At 42.2% G+C, this 22,773-nt stretch overlaps 1 protein-coding gene across 2 annotated transcripts in view; it reads right to left on the reverse strand.

Annotated features, from left to right (window-relative positions):
- ANO2 (anoctamin 2) overlaps positions 1-22,773 on the reverse strand; it is a 286,956-nt gene that overhangs the window by 109,744 nt on the left and 154,439 nt on the right. For both annotated transcript variants that reach the window (XM_038401414.2, XM_043514786.1), the window contains exon 14: positions 19,453-19,536. In XM_038401414.2, coding sequence (XP_038257342.1) covers positions 19,453-19,536 — 84 coding nt within the window. The remainder of the gene's footprint in view (positions 1-19,452; positions 19,537-22,773) is intronic.

Here is a 22,773-nt window from a genome sequence, read left to right on the forward strand (position 1 = left end):
GGAACCATAGCATTATTTGAAAAAATAGGTTCTCTTTCCATTAACAGGAAACCCAACTGGCAATTACAGTTGTGAAAATAGCAAAGCAGTTCCACCCTGAGCAACATAACATACCTCAGAAAATAAAAAGGCCAGATCATTGCCGCCCCTCCTGCCCATGTAGAAAACCATGAGGCAATCATAATTAAGAGGAAAACTCTAAAGTCTTGAAACAGCAGGGTTCTTGCTACATCATTTCCACCTATGAGAGCAGTTTGACAGCCAAAGGACAGGGCATGAACGTGGTTCTTCAATCCTACACACATTTCAAGATCCTTAAGTTGCAGAGCATTTGTACAGATACCCAGGCCTTATATGAGATTTCCTGGCTCTCTCTGCTCCCCATGGCAGCACATCATCTTTAACAGGCAAACTTCCAATCCCTCCTTACTTACAAAGGGACGCTATTTGAAGGTACTGAGGGAAGGGAAGGTAAATATGTCACATTTTCCACTGCTTCATAAGTGTGATATGTAAACTGGAGAGATTAACAAGGTAGATGTGTGTTGGGAGGGCTGGGAAGATAAGTGATTCTGTATTGATGTATAAAAGGAGGAACAAGACATGCACATGGAGCAGACGTAGCTGAACTTTTATGGGGCAAAAATGCCTGGAGAAACAGTCCATATTGAAATAATGGAACACTAATATTTACTTATCAACCTCACCATAGTGGGAAAGGGCAGAAACAATGGATTAATGTGAGGAAGTGGGGAGAGCAAACAGCTCCCTCTCCTTTTTAAAAGCAGAGGGCAGCTCCTCCCCTTCCCTGGTTCGAGGAAGCAGCTGTCTATCGCAGCTACCCACTACCCAGCTGGAATACATCTCCCTTGATGCACTGTGGTAGCTCAGCAACATGGTGGAGCAGGCTGTGGTGCATCATGGGAGATGTAGTCCAATCAGAGAGGTCAGCTCATGAAGGAGAACAGGGGCACGAAACACCTGAACTACAACTTCCAAGGGCACCATGTGATAGTTCCAAATCAAGATGTTTCATTTTGGAGACAAAAATGTTCAGTTTTTTATTTTTTTTATTTTTTTTTGCTGAAAAGTCCGTGTTCCACAGAAAAAAATAAACCATTTTCAACCATTTCTAATGTTAGGTATAAATCCTGCTAGACATCCTGATATGCCATATTATTCACTGGCTGCCTCTACCTTTGAAAGGGCAGCAGGATTAGATCCTGAGTGTTTAGAGTTTAGCATATTATGGCCCATCCACTAAAAGTCTGAAATGAAAAGGAGAGTTGGTTTTGGGCTATACATTCCATGCAGGCTCCCCAAACCTCAATCAGCTGAAGAAGATCCCCCAGTCTCACCCTGGACATATTCAGTAAGACCTGCATGCCATAAGGTCATTCCTCAGCTCCCTAAATATATAGCTCAGTATTGCCAAATTTAAACATTCAAAATTAATGAGCCAGGCCTCAAAACACCATGAATTTGGCTTAAAAATCATGAGGTGGTTTATTTTTTAAAAAAATTGAGTTCATTTTATTGGCCTTTAGGGTACCCCAAGTTCATCTTAAGATCAGTACCAATGTGTACACAAGAACAAATGGATATAAACTGGCCATCTGGAATTTAGACTTGAAATTAGACGAAGGTTTCTAACCGTCAGAGGAGTGAAGTTCTGGAACCAGCCTTCCAAGGGAAACAGTGGGGGCAAAAGACATATCTGGCTTCAAGACGAAGTTTGATAAGTTTATGGAGGAGATGATATGAGGGGATAGCCTAATTTTGGCAATTAGTTGATCTTCAACTATTAGCGATAGATATGCCCAATGGCCTGTGATGGGATGTTAGATGGGATGGGATCTGAGTTACTACAGAGAATTCTTTCTTGGGTCTCTGGCTGGTGAGTCTTGCCCACATGCTCAGGGTTTAGCTGATTGCCATATTTGGGGTTGGGAAGGAATTTTCCCCCAGGGCAGATTGGCAGAGGCCCTGGGGATTTTTCGCCTTCCTCTGCAGCGTGGGGCACTGGTCACTTGCTGGAGGATTCTCTGCACCTTGAAGTTTTTAAACCATGATTTGAGGACTTCAATAGCTCAGACATAAGTTAGGGGTTTGTTACAGGAGTTGGTGGGTGAGATTTCATGGCCTGCATTGTGCAGGAGGTCAGACTAGATGATCCTAATGGTCCCTTCTGACCCTTCTGATGATTTCTTTTTGATACAAACCAAACCAAAAACATCTAACTCCAATACTCAGGTAATTGGGATGTCTCAAGTTCTATCTTTATATACAGTATGGTCCTTGAGGGTTTGTGGCTGCTCTTGGAATTGTAAGTGAGAAACGGTAGTTTGTTAATATGATAGTTAGGTGGAAAGGATGAAAGTAATCATTTGTTGGGGAACTGTAACTTTGAATTTCGTGGCTTTTAAACTATTATTTTATAACTACAACATTGTAATAGCCTTCTATTAATTTGATTGATAACTAGTTACATGTTTAACTGTATCTTAAAGTTTTTTGTTTGGGAATTTCCTTAGTTTTTATTTGCAAGACCAGAGAACGAGATGGGAGAAGGTGACATTAAGTATTAGGCTGCTCTCACTTGCCTTGGCTTCTTGTGGCACCTACATGTTAAAGTACCCAAGAATCAGGTGGACATAGCAGCTCCCTGGCCTTTTTCCTGAGTAGTTGTGTCTATGGTCTCTACACAACATTAATATTACAAAACTACATGGACACACTTGGTTTGCAAATAACCATGATTGCTTAACTATGTACAAACATACAAGGCCTAGCTACATATATACCCTGCTACTCTGTTAGGTTCTGGTGGCTTCTGCAAAAGAAGACAGGGAGGCTCACCAGAAGATACTCAAATTATTTAAAGGGATACTGCCCAATTCCTATACCTAAAACTAGCCATGCTCCCTAGAGTGGGGCCTTGGAGGGATCTGGGATAAGGGCTGTCAAGCCAGTCATATGCAGCTCAAGAATTCCGCCAGTCCAAGAGAATCCCCATGCAGCCACTAAAGCCAGCTTTAAGTTTGCACTATTTTAACAATACATATTAATGAACCAGTGAATCTAATCTTTCATGTTGATAACTTGATGTCTAATTCTGTGCCCATTAAAGTCAATGGCAAAGTTCCCATTGAATTCAACAATGCAGAATTAGGCCTTTCTTGAATAACCAGTTGACAGTGTAGGTTTCTCTGATGTGTGAAGTACCATGATAGTCTTGGCATTAAGGAGGTTAATTAAGTTAACCTCCTTACTGGGCCTACACATTTACCCCTATTATGCATTCAACTGTAAAAAGTGAGGGTAAATTTGTAAGATGTCACAATAACCTATAACAACAAATGGTGATGGGAAAAGGTACGGAAGGGACACAGAAAGACTGAATTAGTCCAAACAAAATATAACTCAAGGACTGTGTTAAGCTCATGCTTATCAAAAAAATCAAAAATCAAATCAAAATCAAAAAAAGCATGGAAACAGAAATCAATTAACCAAAATTGGTGTGTTGGAAAGTGGACCTAACTGGTGAACAAAAAAATGAGAGAATTGGCTAGTCTGTCCAACACACCCTTTTGGAGTCCTTAAAGAAAGAGATTTTGGGAGGAAAAATATGGCTACTGGATCCAGCTTCACTATCATGGCTGCCACTCCCACCATCTCATAAGATCCCATGCTTTCGTCAAACTTATCAGGAAAGATATCCTGATCTGATCAGGCCAGGCAGAGGCCCCAGAAGACATCGCCACCTCTACTGGCTCTAGCTGCATCCCAAACACCACCTGGGATGAAATGTGATCGGACTTTAACAATAGCAACAACCACAGCTCCAGCCCATCTCAACTAACTCTTTTCTTTTCCCCAAAAAGTACAGTTATTTTATGGTATTGAATACCATTTAAGAGACTTTCAAACAAGGTGGGTTTCCTTTTAAAAACTCTAGCTAAAAGGAACAGGAACAAAAGATATTGTTAAAATGAAAGCCTTACTTAATACCTGCAAAGAGTCCTGTGGCACCTTATAGACTAACAGACGTATTGGAGCATAAGCTTTTGAGGGTGAATACCCACTTTGTCGGATATGTCTATAAGGTGCCACAGGACTCTTTGCGCTTTTACAGATCCAGACTAACATGGCTACCCCTCTGTTACTTAATACCTTGCATTTCAAACTCTTTAACAGTTTTTTTTTCTTTACTGGATCTTTAATAAAAGGATAAAAAGATGTTTGATGGTGTGTTTGTCATGGTACTAGGCAGGCTGAGGTCTCTGTACAGCAAACCTCAAACCTTGTGTTTAATATTAGACTGATACTTGGTTCTGTTAACACCTTTGGCCCATATATTCCATCTAAATTAATACAACTGGTCTCAAACAGCAAGACCTCCATCCCCTCTAAAATTGGCTCATAGTATTTGTGGACCAATAGGCAAGTACTTTCAATAAGTAAGCATGGTATGATGAAAGTCGAGGAGCTGAAAATCACTATTCTAGATCTTTAAGTTTAGTGGGTGTGGAATTTCAATCTAAGGGGATTAAATACTCAAAGGATTTTAACGCAAATGCAATTTCTTTCTTTAAAAAATAAAGACAGGATTGTAATATGTATCAGATAAATCCTAGGCAAACAGCTTAACTGAATGCAATCTCTACAGCCAATTTAGGTAAATTTTATCCCAAATCTGGGCTTCTGTTTTGACCTTGGAGATTAATTTTATGACATTTACCCTATAAATATGCTCAATAGAAGGTGGAATATGCACTCCAAGATGCAAGCATTTGCCACCAGCATACTGCAAAAGGAAAATACTATTTAGCTTATCTTATATGTGAGTCTCTCTATTAAACTGGAAGCTCCACAGATTTCTGGACATTTATTTTCTAGTTTATGACTTCACTATAATTCTCTAACCTGTTTTTATAGTCTCTGGCTTGTGTACAATATAATAGTAAATCATCTGCCAAAACTGCAGACATAGGCTTAATACTTTATTACTTACTGGCAAAACTTCCACTGACTTTCAAGAGTGAAGAATAAAGCCTATATGAGTGGGTCTTTCCATTCAGTTAAATACCAAAGATATATGCACTTGTCTTCCTGTTGTCTGTAAAAGGGTTAGGCCTCAATTCAGGAAAATACTTAAGAAGCAAATACAAATACATTAGAAGAAGAGGAAGACCAAGGACAGGGTAGGCCCATTACTCAATGAGGGAGGGAAACAATAACAGAAAATGTGGAAATGGCAGAAGTGCTAAATGTTTTTTTTTGTTTCAATTTTCACCAGAGAGTTTAGTAGCAACTGGACATCTAACTTAATGAATGCCAGTAAAAATGAGGTAGGATCAGAGGCTAAAATAGGGAAAGAACAACTTAAGAATTACTTAAACAAGTTAGATGTCTTCAAGTCACTGGGGGCTGATGAAATAGATCCTAGATTATTCAAGGAGCTGACTAAGACATTAGCGATAACCTTTGAAAAGTCATGGAAATCAGGAGAGATTCCAGAGGACTGGAAAAGGACAAATATATTGCCAATCAATAAAAAGCCGAATAAGGAGAACCTGGTCAGCTTAACTTCAGTATCTGGAAAGATAATGGAGTAAGGCTTTTATAAGACTTTTGATAGTGTCTCACATGACCTTCTCATAAACAAACCAGGGTAATACAAGCTAGATGGAGCTACTATAAGGTGGGTGCATAACTGGTTTGAAAACTGTTCCCATAGAGTAGTTATCAGTGGTTCACAGTCAAGCTTGAAGGGCATAACGAGTGAGGTCCCTCAGGGATCCATTCTGGGTCCAGTTCTGTTCAATATCTTAATGATGATTAGATGATTTAGGTAATGGCAATGATTTATATAATGGCATAGAAAGTACACTTATAAAGTTTGCAGACCAAGCTCGGAGGGGTTGCAAGTGTTTTGGAGGATAGGATTAAAATTCAAAATGATCTGGACAAACTGCAGAAATGGTCTGAAGTAAATAGGATGAAATTCAATAAAGAAAATGCAAAGTACTCCACTTGGATAAGAACAATGAATTGCACACATACAAAATGGGAAATGACTGCCTAGGAAGAAGTACTGTGGAAAGGGATCTGGGGGTCATAATGGATCACAAGCTAAATATGAGTCAACAGCTAAGTTCCCTCTAAGCTGCACGGCCATGCCGCAGGCTATAAAAGGCCACACAGCAGGGGCCTGGAGAGGAGAGAGGTAGGAGGTGGGTGGGCACTGGGGAGGGGAGCAAGTTGGGGCATGCAGGGCTGCTGCGGGCCTCTCTTCCAGCCCCGGAGCTCTGTGCTGCTAGTGGGGAGAGAAGGGCCCCTCCCCCGGAGCTCATTGCTGCTGGCATGGAGAAGACTGGGAGGAGTCTTCTGGCCCCAGCCCTGGGGCAGCCTGACTGCACCGCAAACTCCTCATCCCTGGCCCCACCCCAAAGCCCACACCCCCAGCCAGAGCCCAGCCCCTCATGCCCTCTCCCGGCACCCCAACCATCTTCCTCAGTCCTGAGCCCCCTCCCACACCCCTCATCCCCAGAGCTCTCACTCCCAGCCAGAGCCCTCATCTCCCCACACCCCAACCCTCTGCCCTACCCTGAGCCCCATCCCATACGCTGAACAACTTGGCCCCCACCCCATTAATTTTGTTATGTGCACCAATATGGAGGTGATTTGTCACACATCACCTCCATATTGGTGCACATAACAAGATTAATTCAGCGCATGAGTGGGAAAAATTAGAGGGAACACTGGTCAACAGTGTAACACTGTTACAGAAAACAGCAAATATCATTCTTGGATGTATTAGCAGGAGTGTTGTAAACAGAACACATGAAGTAATTATTCTACTCTACTCCGCACTGATTAGGCCTCAGCTGGAGTATTCTGTCCAATTCTGGGTGCCACATTTTGGGAAAGATGTGGATGAACTGGAGAGCAGTGTTCCCTCTAAATTTTTCCACCCATGTGTGGAATTAATCTTGTTATGTGCACCAATATGTGTGACACATCACCTCCATATTGGTGCACATAATAAAATTCATTTGACTGGGATGGGGCCAAGAGGTTCAAAGTTCAAAGGGCTCAGGGCTAGGTCAGAGGATTGGGCTTGGAGTCCAGGGGGGTGAGGGCTCTGGCTGGGGGTGCAGGCTCTGGGATGGGGCTGGGGATGAGGGGTTTGGGGTGTTAGATGGGGCTCAGGGCTGGGGAAGAGGGTTTGGGTGCAGGGGCGGTGAGGGCTCCGGCTGGAGGTGTGGGCTCTGGGATGGGGCTGGGAATGAGGGGCTCAGAGCTGGGGCAGAGGGTTGGGGTGAGCGGGTGTGGACTCTGGCTGGGGGTGCAGGCTCTGGGGTAGGGACAGGAATGAGGGGTTTGGGGTGAAAAACAGGTTGGGGGATACAGTGTCAGACTTTCCTCTGTCCCTGCCTCCTCAGAGCAGCTGGGGCTGCAGAGAGGTAGCTGCTGGGTCTGGGAGAGGGTTGCTTCTCTCCCTGGCTGCCACACGCAGCCCAGCTGGGACTGGGAAGGACACCCCAAAGTTAGTCTCCACCCCCACCTGACCCCACCGACCTCCTCCTACCCCCTATTTCCCCCACCACCTCACTTTCCACATCCTCTCCAGGGTCCAGGAGGCACCTGATTACTGGAGCCATGCCTGTGCAGATCCACTAATTAGGTCCACAGACCTACGTTCCCTCCTGGGAGGCTGTCCAGGCATGCACCTTAGAGGGAACGTAGTTGGAGAGTCCAGAGAAGAGCAACAAAAATGATGAAAGGTCTAGAAAACATGACCTATGAGGGAAAATTTGAAAAAATTGGGTTTGTTTAGTCTCGAGAAGAGAAGACCGAGGGGAGACATGATAACAATTTTCAAGTGCATAAAAGGTTGTAACAAGGAGGAGGGAGAAAAATTGTCCTCATTAACCTCTGAGGATAGGACAAGAAGCAATGGGCTTAAATTGCAGCAAGGGCGGTTTAGGTTGGACATTCGGAAAAACTTCCTAACTGTCAGGGTAGTTAAACACTGGGATAAATTGCCTAGGGAGGTCGTGGAATCTCCATCATTGGAGGTTTTTAAGAGCAGGTTAGACAAACACCTGTCGGGGTGGTCTAGATAATACTTAGTCCTGCCTTTAGCACAGTGGACTGGACTAGAAGATCTCTCGAGAACCCTTCAAGTCCTACAATTCTATGATTCTATGTGCTTAAGTTCATCCCTATTCCGGACAACAATTAAGCACATCTTTAACTTTAATCATGTGCCTAAATCCCAGTATGTGATTAAAGTTGAGCACATGTTTAAGTGCTATCCTGCAAAGGAATGCTTTCCTGAACTGGCATCCTAATGACTAGCACAAAAAATAAGAACAATAAACAATAATCCTGCCTACTCTCTCTTTTAAGTTCTAAGCTATCTCTGACAGAAACAGTAATTTTTATGTTGGCAGAAGGATGTTCATAAAGATTAGATACTTATTTCCTAAAACTTGGCCCAAATCCAGATTTTCCAGTCTCCAATGGTAGAGTAATCCACTCAACCAAGTCAAATGCCTTTTTGGTATCTGTAATGATATTTTATTAAAATGAGCTGACTAGAGTGCTGTGACTGAATGGTACAGACTTTCCAGAACCTCAAAAGGTCCTTTATGGTCATGATATATATAATCCATTCTGCTTTCCTTAGTAAAGAGAAGCAGCAGTATCTTGAACAGTGGAATACAAGGGTTCCAGTGGAAGCTAAGGAACAGGAGAGTTGCTCTCTTAAATTAATGGAACTGAGAAAGGACAAACAGGATCATTCTAATGCCTTTGATTTCAGTGGAGTTATATTAGCATAACACTGGTGTAAAGCAGTCAGGACAGCAAAATGTAAAATAAGCTCAGTGAAAATTGCTGCTAAGATTTTTTAGACACAGAAGGTGATTTTGACTATATATTTATACCCAAGCAGGAAAACTCACTACACATTTGAAAAAGAAAATGTTGAAAATGCTCAAGGTCTTTTGGAGATTTAAGATCTGATTCTGTTTACCCTGGTGTAAAATTGATGTAAGAATGAACAAAACCATGGCTGTTCTTTATAGGTGATTTGATCCAATTAATGAATCAATTAACAACTGCAGCAATGGGAACAAGGAGGAAGGGTTCCTAAGGATTAAGAACTGTCATCAGTATATACATTCTCATATTTTCATTCATGTTTACTCCTTCAATATTTGTCATTTTAAAACTGTGCTTTGCTAATGGTGCAAGGGACTAGTAGAAAAGAAGAGGAGAGAAAGGACAGATTTGACATAAGCCTCTAACTCAAATGCTGGTAAAAGGAAGTTAACAATAATGAGAAGACAGAAAAAAAAGACTTAGAAGACCTTAGCCAATTAAAGAAATATTGGGACAATACTGAATTTTCTAAGCAAGGTCACTAGTTAGGGCCACTCAGCCCTAGCAAATCATTTTCCTACAATTAATGGCAAGGCAACTATGGGGTGTGTCAGAAATCTTTTTCAGCTCCAATTATCCAAACAAATATTTATAACCAATTATCCCAGTTGTAGCTAGGTGGTAAAGGGATTTAAAGTCATTCTTTTATTTAATTAATCTTAATGAGAACTTCCTAATAAAATATAATAGAGCCAAGCCTGCAGGCTCAGTTTTTCGTCAGTGCTGATACAAGCTTTGATGGGTGTTTTCCCAATGTCAAGGCTGAAGTAAAACAGATTAAGGTCTTTTGTGCTGACCTTTTTATAATGCCTAAAAGGCACTGATGACATACTATTTTCCATGACATTCTAACATATGCTATATTGTGACTATATATGTTAAACCTTTATTTACAATATCACTTCACTTAAATTAACAGTGGAATTAACAATTTTATTTATTTCAATAATTCATCATGCCACTTTCATATTTGACATGATGAGTTAAAAACAAGAGGGAATGTCAAATTCCCAGGCCTTTTTCTAAGTACACAAACCAAGAGAAAAGCCCTCTTTTGCTATAAAGAAAGTTTTCCTTGAGATATATGTGGGATCAACTATTTGGTTTCCTGCCAAATAGGCAAGATATAATGCACAATCCTATACTTTCTTATTTGCAAATCAGCTGAACACTTATTGAAAAGAATGTGAAAAGGAGTCAGGAGCTAATCCTTCTCCCCCTGAAATCAATGGGATGCTTTTTACTGACTCCAATGGGAGTTGGAACTAGTCCATCTGTGTGTTTACAGAAGAGGGCCTAATTTTTTCATTTCCTGACTTTCGTGCATTTAGATTCATAATCTTAACATTGCATGAATACAGAGACAAGCTTATAATTGATCCATGGGAAGCATCTTTCAACAATCTCTAATATTCCACAGAGATGATAATCTGAGAATGTTCTATTGCTTAAAAATCTCTAACCACACCACTGATGCTGAAAGTTCCTAAACAAGAACTTCAAAGGTACTATATGGAGAATAGCAAAGAAATGATCGACTGTTTTGCTGTACCAATTACAACTGTTCTCCCAACATTATTATATTAGCAGAGCCATATGCAGGCATGCACACACACTTATACGCTTCAGCTGTCTTCTCAACATAACCAAAAGGAAACCTTTGTGGTTACCTACCTTAGAACTACATCGAGATTGTCACTGTAAACCTTTACTTACATAACAAGTCCTTACTGACACAAATATTTCCACTGACTACAATGGGACTGCTCACATAAGAGTTTCCAAAATCAGTCTCTTAGAGCTTATCATTATCTTTTTAAGTGCATGTAATTATTTCTAATGACTAACTGTATGTTTGCTGCTTAACCTGAGGCATTTAGTGTAAACTTTTTAACTTCTTTAACTTTAAATGAGCTTTCCTTGGAAACAATAAGACCTTAGGGTATTGTTGTAATAGTAAATTTCATACCAATCTTTTATAAAGAGCTACCTACACTCACAATTTGTTCCCCAGTTTCAATACACCTGATAAAATATTTATTAAATATAATAAAACAGCCTGAACCATACAGTATATTATAGACTTAAATCTTGTTCTTTGTTCATCACAGTAGATTAAATACTGTAACAAGTGTTTGCAAGAAAGCGATTTTCAATACTATAATCCCCACTGGGCAAATAATACATTACATCTGCAACATGTTAATTTACATCACTCACTTTAATAAAGGCTGATTTAGAATTTGGTGCTAGGGTATAGTGACTCACATGTTTACTGTTTAAAGGTCTGATCCAAACAATGTTGAGTACCTCCAGCTCCCATTAGAGTTAATGACTTCAGCATCAGAGTGCTTCAAGAAGTATATTCAAACCTGGTTTAAGAAGATGGAATCCTATTGAAATCAGTGGAGTCACTCCTGTTTATGCAGGGACTGAATTTGGCCCACAGGGTCTAATCTTAGTTCAGGATCCAACAGTACCTGTATACACCTGTCCGCACAGAATTTACACTCATTAATTTATTGCTCCCCTTCCCAGCTAATATATAGCAAAAATTTAGGAAATGTACCTTTATTCACCCAAATAACATAGGACTGACTCACAATTTGTGATATTCAGAAAAATCACTGAAAGCTCCATACTGGAAAGATGCTCTGTTACCAGGCATTTCCAAGTTATGCTTCAAGAGGGTGGTAACCCGTGTTGATTTTCTTCTGCAATACAATGCAATGTTATGTAAATCTTTCTCACGTTAGTCATACAAGTAGCCCCAGGAACATTGGTGGGCCTACTTGTGGGAGTAAGGCAAGCAGGAATTCCATCACATATAGAAATTTTGATGTAAAAACTCAGGACTTTACAATAAACTTACAGTAAAAGCATCACCGGAACAGAGGAATGATCATACTGGAAATTAGCCACTACGTTACAGAGACCTGTGCTTTTAAGTAAATTCTAAACCAGTGGAGTAAATAAGCTGTAACCCAGTAAGTCATAGATGCTGAGCCAAAGTCTTCAGAGAGACCTGTGGCTTCACATCAGATAAGCAAGCTAGAGATGCTGAACACTGGTGTCAGAGATCTGTCACTTAATATAAGAACAGCAATCTAGAGTTGCTGACCAGTGATATCACAGAGGTATGTCTTGACATCAGACCAGCCCACTAACAATGGTGAGCTAATGACTTCACAGAGACCTGGGCCTTGGCATTTGATTATCATTCTAGATGTGCTGAGACAGAGACCTCATAGAATCCTGGATATTCATAGGAAACCAGAAAGCTACAGATGCTGATCCTATAATCTCATAGAGGCCTCTACCTGGACACAAGTCCAGAAAAGATAGAAGGGCTGCAACGTCCTGTGCCCTGGCTTCTTGCCCAGGTACTGAGTTAGAGACCTCTGGGAAACCTGTGCCTTGACATTAACCATCATGCTAAAACTGTTGAGCTAGTGACTTCACGAGTACCTTACAGGCACCTGAGGGAGAGAGAATATGCCTTTTTAAAAGTATGAAAAATAGTTATTCTATATTTAAAACTTCATCATTTTAAAGTCCAATTTCTCAGGACTTTCCAGAGCTAAATGCACGTGCTGAATGTCCCATTAAAGAATCGGGGATTTCCTCTTTCCCTTGGCCTAGAGTGATTATTTCCAGCCCTGAAATGTACAGTCTGTACCACAAACCACAGTAGCCTGGTGTTTGTTGAGGAGAGAGGTGGGCAGGAAGGAGAAAGCCATTTTTGAGGGTAAGAGGAAATAATTGTGGTGGCAAGGTGATTAAACACAAATGTGGCTGTCTGAAAACAGCTCAGAGGTTTGGAACTTTCAGAGTAGTCCGCAGGGAGATGGATTTGCAGGTAGATAGCAGGTAAGGTGGTTAAAGTTGCAGAATGAGCACATTTATTAAAGAGCCCTGCAAACAAACGCAAGTGAAAGGTCCTGCCCTTTGAATAACTGTACTGGAGCCTCTGTCCTATTTTCAAAAGAGGCTCAGACATTTAGGAGCTTAAGTCTTGATGAAAGACAATGTGCTTTAAACTCCTAAGTGCTGCAGTCATTTTTAAAAATGGGACATAGGCACTTTTGAACATTTTACCCCTAAGGTCATAATTTTAGTAATGGTTTTGATCTGTTTTTATTGGATTCTGGAACTAAAATCACTGTTAGGGGACTGTAGAGCCCTCATATAGGCTGCACTCTTAAACGTCCCTGTGTCCCTGGGCTGAGGCCCCTTTGCCCTTCTTGTTATTAATGTTTATATCATCACTGTTTTAGCATGTGTTTTGTTTAACGTTGTAATGCATGTTTGGGCTCAGCATCAGGGAAAGCTGTGGTGGGGTATTTCTGGACATACTGTGTACATGGCACATGACCATCACAAGGTGACTACATAGCTATATAAGGGTGTGTTAAAAGCTTCTCTGTGTGGTAGAGAGGTGACAGACTCTGAACAGAGAGGAAGGTTCATCTGGCCACAACCAGTACACTTTGCCGAAACACCCAGCAGGAAGTGAGATTGTTTACTTTACTTGCTGCACTGTAACCTGGGGTCACATATTTGGATTCTATTGTAATTTTCAATAAATGGTTAAAATTCACCTGGTCTCTCTCAAACTGAACTAAATTGCTCTAGGGGAAAGGGCAGTTCATAACAACACCCATCAGGGAGTCAGAATACTTGTGAATATTTGCTAAGCAATGGCAATGGGGTGACTCTGTCTGTGCAAACCAGTATCATATCTGTCTGAGTGGCAAACCCTATTACGTTGTGACAGATCGTACCCCTGTATTCACGCCTTGCACACTATTATAATAATCTTTGTACAAAGTATGCCTTGTGAGGTGTCATTTGAAAACTCAGAATTTGCTGGTCATTATTGTCCTGGTAACGTGTGTGGCAACATTGTACAAAGAATTATAAGATACCACTGTATGGTGTTACTAACACATATTCCAAGTCTGGGGAGTGGCCAAACCAGGTCCTTAGAAACAACCTGATGCCTCAGCCAGGTGTAAACAAGGCCAATGGGCCATTACCTGCTAAATGGACATTCTTTGGCAGAAAAGGGGGCATGGGTAAAAAATATACATCTTAGCAAAGACACAGCATGGAGTTCTCCTCCAGACAGACTGCCTGTCCCCTATACTCCCAGCTGGAAACGCTTCTCAAAGCAGAGAGAGGACTATAAAAAGGAAGGGGAGACACCTCAAGAGCACCCCTCTCTTTCTCTCCGCCTACCACATCCATAGCAGCTGAAAGACAGAGGAAGCAGCGTTGGATTAGGAGAGGCCAGTAATCTGCTAAAGCATGTGGTGAGTAAACCTTGCTTTGAATTTAACATAGTTTGTTAAGTTAGACACTAGTTGTGTTTTATCTTTATTTTACTTGTAGCCATTTCTGACTTTTATGACTCATTACTTGTACTCATTTAAAATCTCTCTCTCTGTAGTTAATAACTTGTTTTATAGTTTTATCAAATCCAGTGTGTTTGAATTGAAGTGCCTGGAAAACTCCATTTGGGGTAACAGGACATGTGCATGTTATTTCTGTCAATTAAATGGTAGAGTTTATATAAGCGTGTATTGTCCTGGAGAGGGCCGGGCAGTACAATACATACATTTCTGGGGGGAAATCTAAGACCGGGAGTATGTTGGGGTCACCCTGCAGTATAAACCAGGCTGGTAAGAGCCAGTGTGTGGCTGACTGCCGCACACACATAGACATAGCTGGGAATGACATGCTGAAGGCTGTTTCTGAGCAGTCTGGGACTGAAGGCTATAGCAGCAAAGCAGTGTAAAGGGCACCCCGTGTTAGAAGGCAGGGAGACATTGCTACTCATTATTCTGGATTGTACCCTCGGTATGTCACAGCTATAACAAAGGAAACAGAACAACATACTAAAGAGACATCCATGCATACATGATCTGGTGCAGGAACTATTCTCTTATGTATGAGGAAGAATATCCATGATCATACATCAGTCTGCATCTGGTCCTCCTTGTTATCATTTTATGAAACCTAGAAAATGACTAGGATTTGCTTTGACTGGATTCTGTAAACATCTGCACCCAGCAAGTGTAAACAGATGTCATGCACTGACAGGAGGGGAGACAGGACCTCTATCTATGTATGGACATGTGGAGGTTTACACATTTAGGGGCTGATCACTCAAGGTAGCTGTGACGCTGGCAGAGCAGGTGCCAGCTCATGCCAAGGCCCCAGCCTCAAATTTTCAAAGGTTTACTTGTGTGCTAGCATTATCAAAATAGATATTAGATGTTCAGTGGGTAAGAATGTGTTTAGCTTTTAGACTTTATAAAATGCTTGTAGGATGCTGCATGTATTGCTCTCACTTATAACCTCTATAGCTCATGGTATAAAGTTATAGTGAGTGTTTGCACTGCAAACCTCTGTAACTGTGTAACTCACCAAATGGGAAAAGAAGCACTAATTAAGGTAACACACGCAATATGGCCCACTGAAGGCATCAGAGAAGAGCGGTCCTTTTGATTGAATTCCTAACTCTCTTCAGGAAGGGGAAGCCTACGGATGAACTAATCCCATCAATTTTGGTATCTGGAATGGAGGGGGATAAAAATCCCTAACAAGGAGAACCTGAATCTCTTTCTTGCTATCTGGACTGTGAGGGGCAAAGATTCCTAAACATAAGCAAAGAGATCCCCATGCTGCTTGGTCTGGGTTAGCCCTGAAAGACACTTTGAATTGATCGATTACTACAACTCTGTCACCTTTTGAATCACAGACTGGAACTCATTTGTGTATACATGCTTGTTAGCTTTAACCTGCAAATAAACTCTCATTTCTTTTTCCTACTGAATAAACCTTTTGTTAGTTTATTACAGGATTGGCTACTAACATTGTCTTTGGTGTGAGATCTAAGGTACAAACTGATCTGGGGTAAGTGACTGGTCTCTTGTGACTGGAAACAACTGGAGTATGTTTTGATTTTTGGTGTAAGTGACCATTTATCATATAGTCCATCTTACCTAAGTGGCAAGATAGCCTGGAGCATCCAAAACATCTGTGACTTCATTATAAGACTACTGTAGTATTTTGGGAGCTCACACTTGTTACCAGGTTAATGAAATCTTATTATAGTACATACATCATTTTGGGGTGTCTGCCCTGCTTTTTGAGAGTCTGACCTCAGGCTGGCACTCTCAGTCATGAGCCACTCCAGGCAGCGTGACAGTGGCACAAATGCTCTCACAGTCCATGAGAGATAAAGGACGCTCAGCACTTCTCTGGAAGCAATCAACACCTTGCAGGGTCGAACCCTTCCTGAATGGGCTAAGCACCAAGCTACAGAGACACTGATGTCCCTGGCAGAATGCGACTGTCACTAAAGAAAAGGGTACACTTGGCTTTGTTTGTCCAAATGAAACCATGGCTAAGCAACAAGTTGACTTGATTGGGCGCAGAAGGGGGCACCCAGCTGGATGATGAAAACCAGTATCACCTTTCCTCTCTGAAAAGCGAGAGCAATTTTAGAGCTCACATTGGTGCAATAGGTAAAATAGCACTCAATGTGTGTGTGTATGTATGTATGTGAGTGTTTGTGTGTATATATATAAACACATCTCTTTAGGTGAAATTTCCAATGAATTCTTCCCATTTGTGTGCTGCTGGCTCTTTAAGTAGCTTCTATCCATTCCTCATTTAAGCTGGCTAACTACTTTGCTCATCCTAGCCACAACAAAAATGTAATTTGTGCAGTATCACTCACTCTCTTATTCTCAATTTTCACTTACTTTAAACAAGAGAGGAGCACATCAGTTCCTTTATTTACCTATTATAGTGTTTAATCCCTCACTAGGGATGCCTAGAAAACTGCTCGGTGCCTAATGGAAAAGCTCCCCATCCTCTATGTCTGAGCTCCTGTCTGGCAAAACTCCCTGTTCACATTGGGCCAGATCCAACACCCATTAAAGTCATTGGGAATCTTTCCACTGACTTCAGTGGTTGTTGGATCAAGCTCACTAGGTGGCAGTTAATTTTATCTGACTGGATAACTCATTGGCTACACTACAAGAACTCAGTGATGATCTACAGGAGAAAGGGGGCAGTTAAGTTCCTTCATATGTTGCAACATCAAATTGATTTGGCCAGGCCTGAATTCTGGAGTTATCTCCAGTTCATGCACTGTTTCTTTTCAGTATATAAACAGGGTAAAGAGGTTCCTTCAATCTCAAGATTGGACACATTTCTGAATACCTTGACTTAGTTGTAACATGTGGCATACACAATATAAGCCACATTTAGCCAAGTCTAATGCAGGGAGTCTTCAGGGATTTATGAATGCCTGGGAAACAGACCTCAATCAGACTTTTACAAGAGAGGAATGGGAATGAGCCCTTGCTTTCAGGTCTGAAACAGCCAGAGAAAGCTAACCACACCTCATAATGGTAAAAAAGTTACACATTTTCTTATTTTTTCCCTATACAGGATGCTGCTATTGCAACTCTTTAGATCAGTGGTTCTCAAAGCTGGTCCGCCGCTTGTTCAGGGAAAGCCCTTGCCAGGCCAGATCGATTTGTTTACCTGCTGTGTCCACAGGTTTGGCTGATCACGGCTCCCATTGACCGCGGTTCACTGCTCCAGGCCAATGGAGGCTGCAGAAAGGGCGGCCAGCACGTCCCTTGGCCTGTGCCACTTCCTGCAGCCCCCATTGGCCTGGAAAGGCGAAACACGGCCAGTGGGAGCCGCGATCAGCCAAACCTGTGGATGCAGCAGGTAAACAAACCGGTCCAGCCCGGCAGGGGCTTTCCCTGAACAAGCGGCGAACCGGCTTTGAGAACCACTGCTCTAGATGCATTTACAGTAAGACCAGTGACACAGTAGATCAGCCAGCCAATGTTACCCAACACAAATGGAATAGCTACTCAGGCAAACCAAAACTTCCCAAACCACCCCCTCGAAAAAACCAACCAACCAAACAAACAAAAACAACCTGGGTAAACAGCTGAGTGTTTGAGCATTTCCGCCAGGTCAACAAACACTGGCTGGGTCAGATCAATGGGTTAGCAGATTCCATAGTCAAAGCCCTCCACTGAGAATTCCTTATCCCCAGCCACACAAGGGACAGTTTTGTCAGCTTGAAAGTCCAAACTGATCTCAATTGACTAGGTAATATATGGCAAAAGAGGCAGTCATTAAGGGTACATATACAATGCTGTTGGGAGAATGCTGTCCAGCACAGATAGGCAGACAGGCACTAGCTCTGCTTGAGCTAGCACATTAAAAGTAGCCATATAGCTGGGTGTGGTGGCTCAGACTGACTGCCCGAGTACACACCCAGGAGGACAGGGTGGGTTTGTGCTCAGGTGGCTAGCGCAAGCCGCTGCCCATTCTATCCCAGCTACACTGCTACTTTTAGCGTGCTAACGCGAGCAGAGCTAATGTGTGTCTGTCTACCCCTGCTGGCAAACACACTCCCAACTGCAGAGTAGACATACCTCAGGGTGTGTCTTCACAGCCCAGTTAGCTACAGTTATAAATTGAGTGTTACCTCTAATTTGAATCCCATCCACACACAAAAATTTCTAGCTCAAGTTAACTGATGCTTTAAGCTCAAGCTAGCTAGAGTATCGGGGGCAGGGTTGAAACTCAAGTGATGCTGAACCTCCAGCTAGTCATGTGGTGGGAATACAACAACTCAAGTTACAACAACGCATCAGAAGCTAATCTAGTCACTCTGTGCTGCTAATCAAAACAGTCTGTGTAATTCAGTGTTATTTTGAATTGTGGTTGCTCTCACTTAAGCCAGGCTAGCTCAGGTGCAGTAACTCAAGTGTACTAACTCGAGCTAACTGTTGCAGTGAAGATGACCACAAGACTTTGTAGATCATAGGCAATATTTTGGATTGTACCTGGAAACAAGTGGGAACCCAGTGTGGGTGTGTAATATGCTCCAAGTCAGACTGCTAAGGAAACGGGCCTCTGAATATTGCCGTAGATGCCTGAACCTGCACCATTGTAATTCAATGGGTGTTTTGCAGGATTGAGCCCTATCTGAAGTTTCACCCAAAAAGAGTTTCACAATAATCCAGTTTGGAATATGCAGAAAGTAGCCTTCCTTGTATGGTGAGGAATGGGCTAAGCAGAGAAACATTGAAAGGGCAGAGTGGTAAATTCATACATATGCTGTGGGAGTGCCCCACTGCAGGACACTTCACCTTCTGGAACAGTTTCAAACTCCAGATCATTGATTCCATCACTGATCATGATACGTCACCACCCCCCACTGTAGACACTGCACTACATATTGTCCACCCTCTTAGGCAGGATGCCTCACACAGGGCTAGCACAATGATGGCCCTAAAAACATTCAGGAGTGCTGAATAGGAGGCAAACAGCACAGAAGAGACTATTCTGCAAACTGATCAGCAGAGCCAAACTGAGACAGACACAAAAATGTTCACAAAACACAAACCAAATGCAAATGAAAAGTGGAAGTAAATCCATGTGTCTTACCTCATCTATATTATCCTTTTTATTGGTTTCATTTTTGAGTTTTTTCTGTCGTACTTTAGTTTCATATTTTGGTCTGGGATGTTCCTGAAACAAGTCAAAACAAAATCATGGCTGTGGCAAAAGCTTTTAAAAGCTGATTATTTGCAGAGTAGAAAAGTACCACAAATACATCGAGACATAGTTCCTCATCAGTTGTTCAACCATGAAACACGATTGGTACACAGACACAATGAACTGAGATCAAACATTCATAGGTTTATCTAAATGAAAAAGTTAGTGAAAATCTTTACATGCTCCTTGGTGCATTTTTTATGGTGAAAAGGGAGAAAGAACATATTAAAAATATTCTCCACAGAGCTGGGTACTGTAAAAGAAACAACATTCTGTACATATTGACTAATTCATACTATAGTATATAAGTAAACTTTGAAAACAGTGTAATCTAGACCAGTAACTCTCAATCATATTTGGCTCCTGACCCACCAAATGACCTCAAAATCATTCCACGGTCTTTTGTGGCTGGCAAGGAATTGTGGGATTTGATTCAAAGGAAAAATTAACTATTTTGTGGGGTGAGGATCAAAGAAGTTTAGAGTTGGTTGGATCCTTTAGACCCTTTTTTAATATACCAGCTTATACTTTAGAGCTAAGTACTGGCATTTCCCACCAGCAACACAGTGCAATGGATGCAAAAGTGTAGGGTCTGAGTGGTGGGTGCTAGAGGCATTACTCTTGCACAGAGCAATGTCAGGCTAAACACCTTCCTCTATGCTAGAGGGAAGTGCACAGCACTCAACCCCCCCCCAAACATACCAATATTTACCGCTAAAATGTGCAGTGTGCATTCTCCATAACAGCATCCCCTCTGACAATTTGCACATTCTATCCCGTTATGCCCATTTTAGAGGGTACAGTGCCTTTAAGCAATGCCATTAAACCTTGTAAAATTGTTAAAAAAATTTTTTTCCAGCCTGCTCACAAAATCCTACTTGCCCAAGGTAACAGTCAGGGTCCAGACACCCCAAAAGGAGAACTGGTTTTAAACTCCAAAGAATAAGCATCTGTATTAACTGATTGTATACAGTGTTTCTGTGCTATAGAAGTATGTCGAGTAAGGTCTTTTATGAAAGTGTTTAACGTTCTTAACTTAATTATTATGAGAGAGGTATACAAGCTGTGGTTATGAATTTATGTATTTGTGCATATAGAAAACTGTGCTTTAAAACTTCAGCTGTACCTCACAACAGGACAGTGAGTGATCAGTCAGCGAAAAGTATCACCCAAGCCAGGTATTTACACAAAACGGGACTCAAGTAACAATCAATAGCACAACTTAGGAAAAGTCAATGATGGGCCATTTAAGTTAATGGAAAGACATTGAGACAATTTTCAGAGTAGCAGTCGTGTTACTCTGTATTCGCAAAAAGAAAAGGAGTACTTATGGCACCTTAGCCCTGGTCTACACTAGGCATTGAGGTCGAATTTAGCAGCATTAAATCGATTTAACCCTGCACCCATCCACATGATGAAGCCCTTTTTTTCGACTTAAAGGCCTCTTAAAATCGATTTCCTTACTCCACCCCCGACAAGGGGATTAGCGCTGAAATCGGTTTTGCTGGGTCAAATTTGGGGTACTGTGGACGAAATTAGATGGTATTGGCCTCTGGGAGCTATCCCAGAGTGCTCCATTGTGACCGCTCTGGACAGCACTCTCAACTCAGATGCACTGACCAGGTAGACAGAAAAAGGCCTGTGAACTTTTGAATTTCAATTTCCTGTTTGGCCAGTGTGGCAAGCTGCAGGTGACCATGCAGAGTTCATCAGCAGAGGTGACCATGATGGAGTCCCAGAATCGCAAAAGAACTTCAGCATGGACCGAACAGGAGGTACGGGATCTGATCGCTGTATGGGGATAGGAATCCGTGCTATCAGAACTACGTTCCAGTTTTCGAAATGCCAAAACATTTGTGAAAATCTCCCAGGGCATGAAGGACAGAGGCCATAACAGGGACCCAAAGCAGTGCCATGTGAAACATAAGGAGCTGAGGCAAGCCTACCAGAAAACCAGAGAGACGAACGGCCGCTCTGGGTCAGAGCCCCAAACATGCCGCTTCTATGATGAGCTGCATGCCATTTTAGGGGTTCAGCCACCACTACCCCAGCCGTGTTGTTTGACTCCTTCAATGGAGATGGAGGCAACACGGAAGCAAGTTTTGGGGACGAGGAAGATGATGAGGAGGAGGCTGTAGATAGCTCATAGCAAACAAGCGGAGAAACCGGTTTTCCCAACAGCCAGGAACTGTTTCTCACCCTGGACCTGGAGCCAGTACCCCCCGAACCCACCCAAGGCTGCCTCCCGGACCCACCAGGAGGAGAAGGGACCTCTGATGAGTGTACCTTTTAAAATACTATAAAAGGTTTAAAAGCCAGCATGTTTAATGATTAATTTGCCCTGGCATTCGTGGCTCTCCTGGATGTACTCCCAAAGCCTTTGCAAAAGGTTTCTGGGGAGGGCAGCCTTATTCCATCCACCATGGTAGGACACTTTACCACTCCAGGCCAGTAGCACGTACTCGGGAATCATTGTAGAACAAAGCATTGCAGTGCATGTTTGCTGGCGTTCAAACAACATCTGTTCTTTATCTCTCTGTGTTATCCTCAGGAGAGTGATATCATTCATGGTCATCTGGTTGAAATAGGGTGCTTTTCTTAAGGGGACATTCAGAGGTGGCCATTCCTGCTGGGCTGTTTGCCTATGGCTGAACAGATATGTTCCCCACTGTCAGCCACGCGGGGGGGGGGGGGCAAAATGCGACCTTGTAACGAAAGCACATGTGCTACGTATGTAATGTTAACAGCAAGGTTGACCATGAAAGAGAGTGTACACATTGTTCTATAAAAATGTGTTTTTTTAAATACCACTGTCCCTTTTTTTTTCTCCACCAGCTGCATGTGTTTCAAGGATCACAGGATCTTCTCCTTCCCAGAGGCTAGCGAAGATTAGAAGGCGAAAAAAACGCACTTGTGATGAAGTGTTCTCTGAGCTCATGCTGTCCTCCCACACTGACAGAGCACAGACGAATGCATGGAGGCAGACAATGTCAGAGTGCAGGAAAGCACAAAATGACCGGGAGGAGAGGTGTCAGGCTGAAGAGAGTAAGTGGCGGGCTGAAGAGAGGGCTGAAGCTGAAAGGTGGCGGCAGCGTGATGAGAGGAGGCAGGATTCAATGCTGAGGCTGCTGGAGGATCAAACTAATATGCTCCAGCGTATGGTTGAGCTGCAAGAAAGGCAGCAGGAGCACAGACCGCTGCTACAGCCCC

Source organism: Dermochelys coriacea, chromosome 1, assembly GCF_009764565.3.
Source record: "Dermochelys coriacea isolate rDerCor1 chromosome 1, rDerCor1.pri.v4, whole genome shotgun sequence".
Classification (NCBI taxonomy): Eukaryota; Metazoa; Chordata; order Testudines; family Dermochelyidae; genus Dermochelys; species Dermochelys coriacea.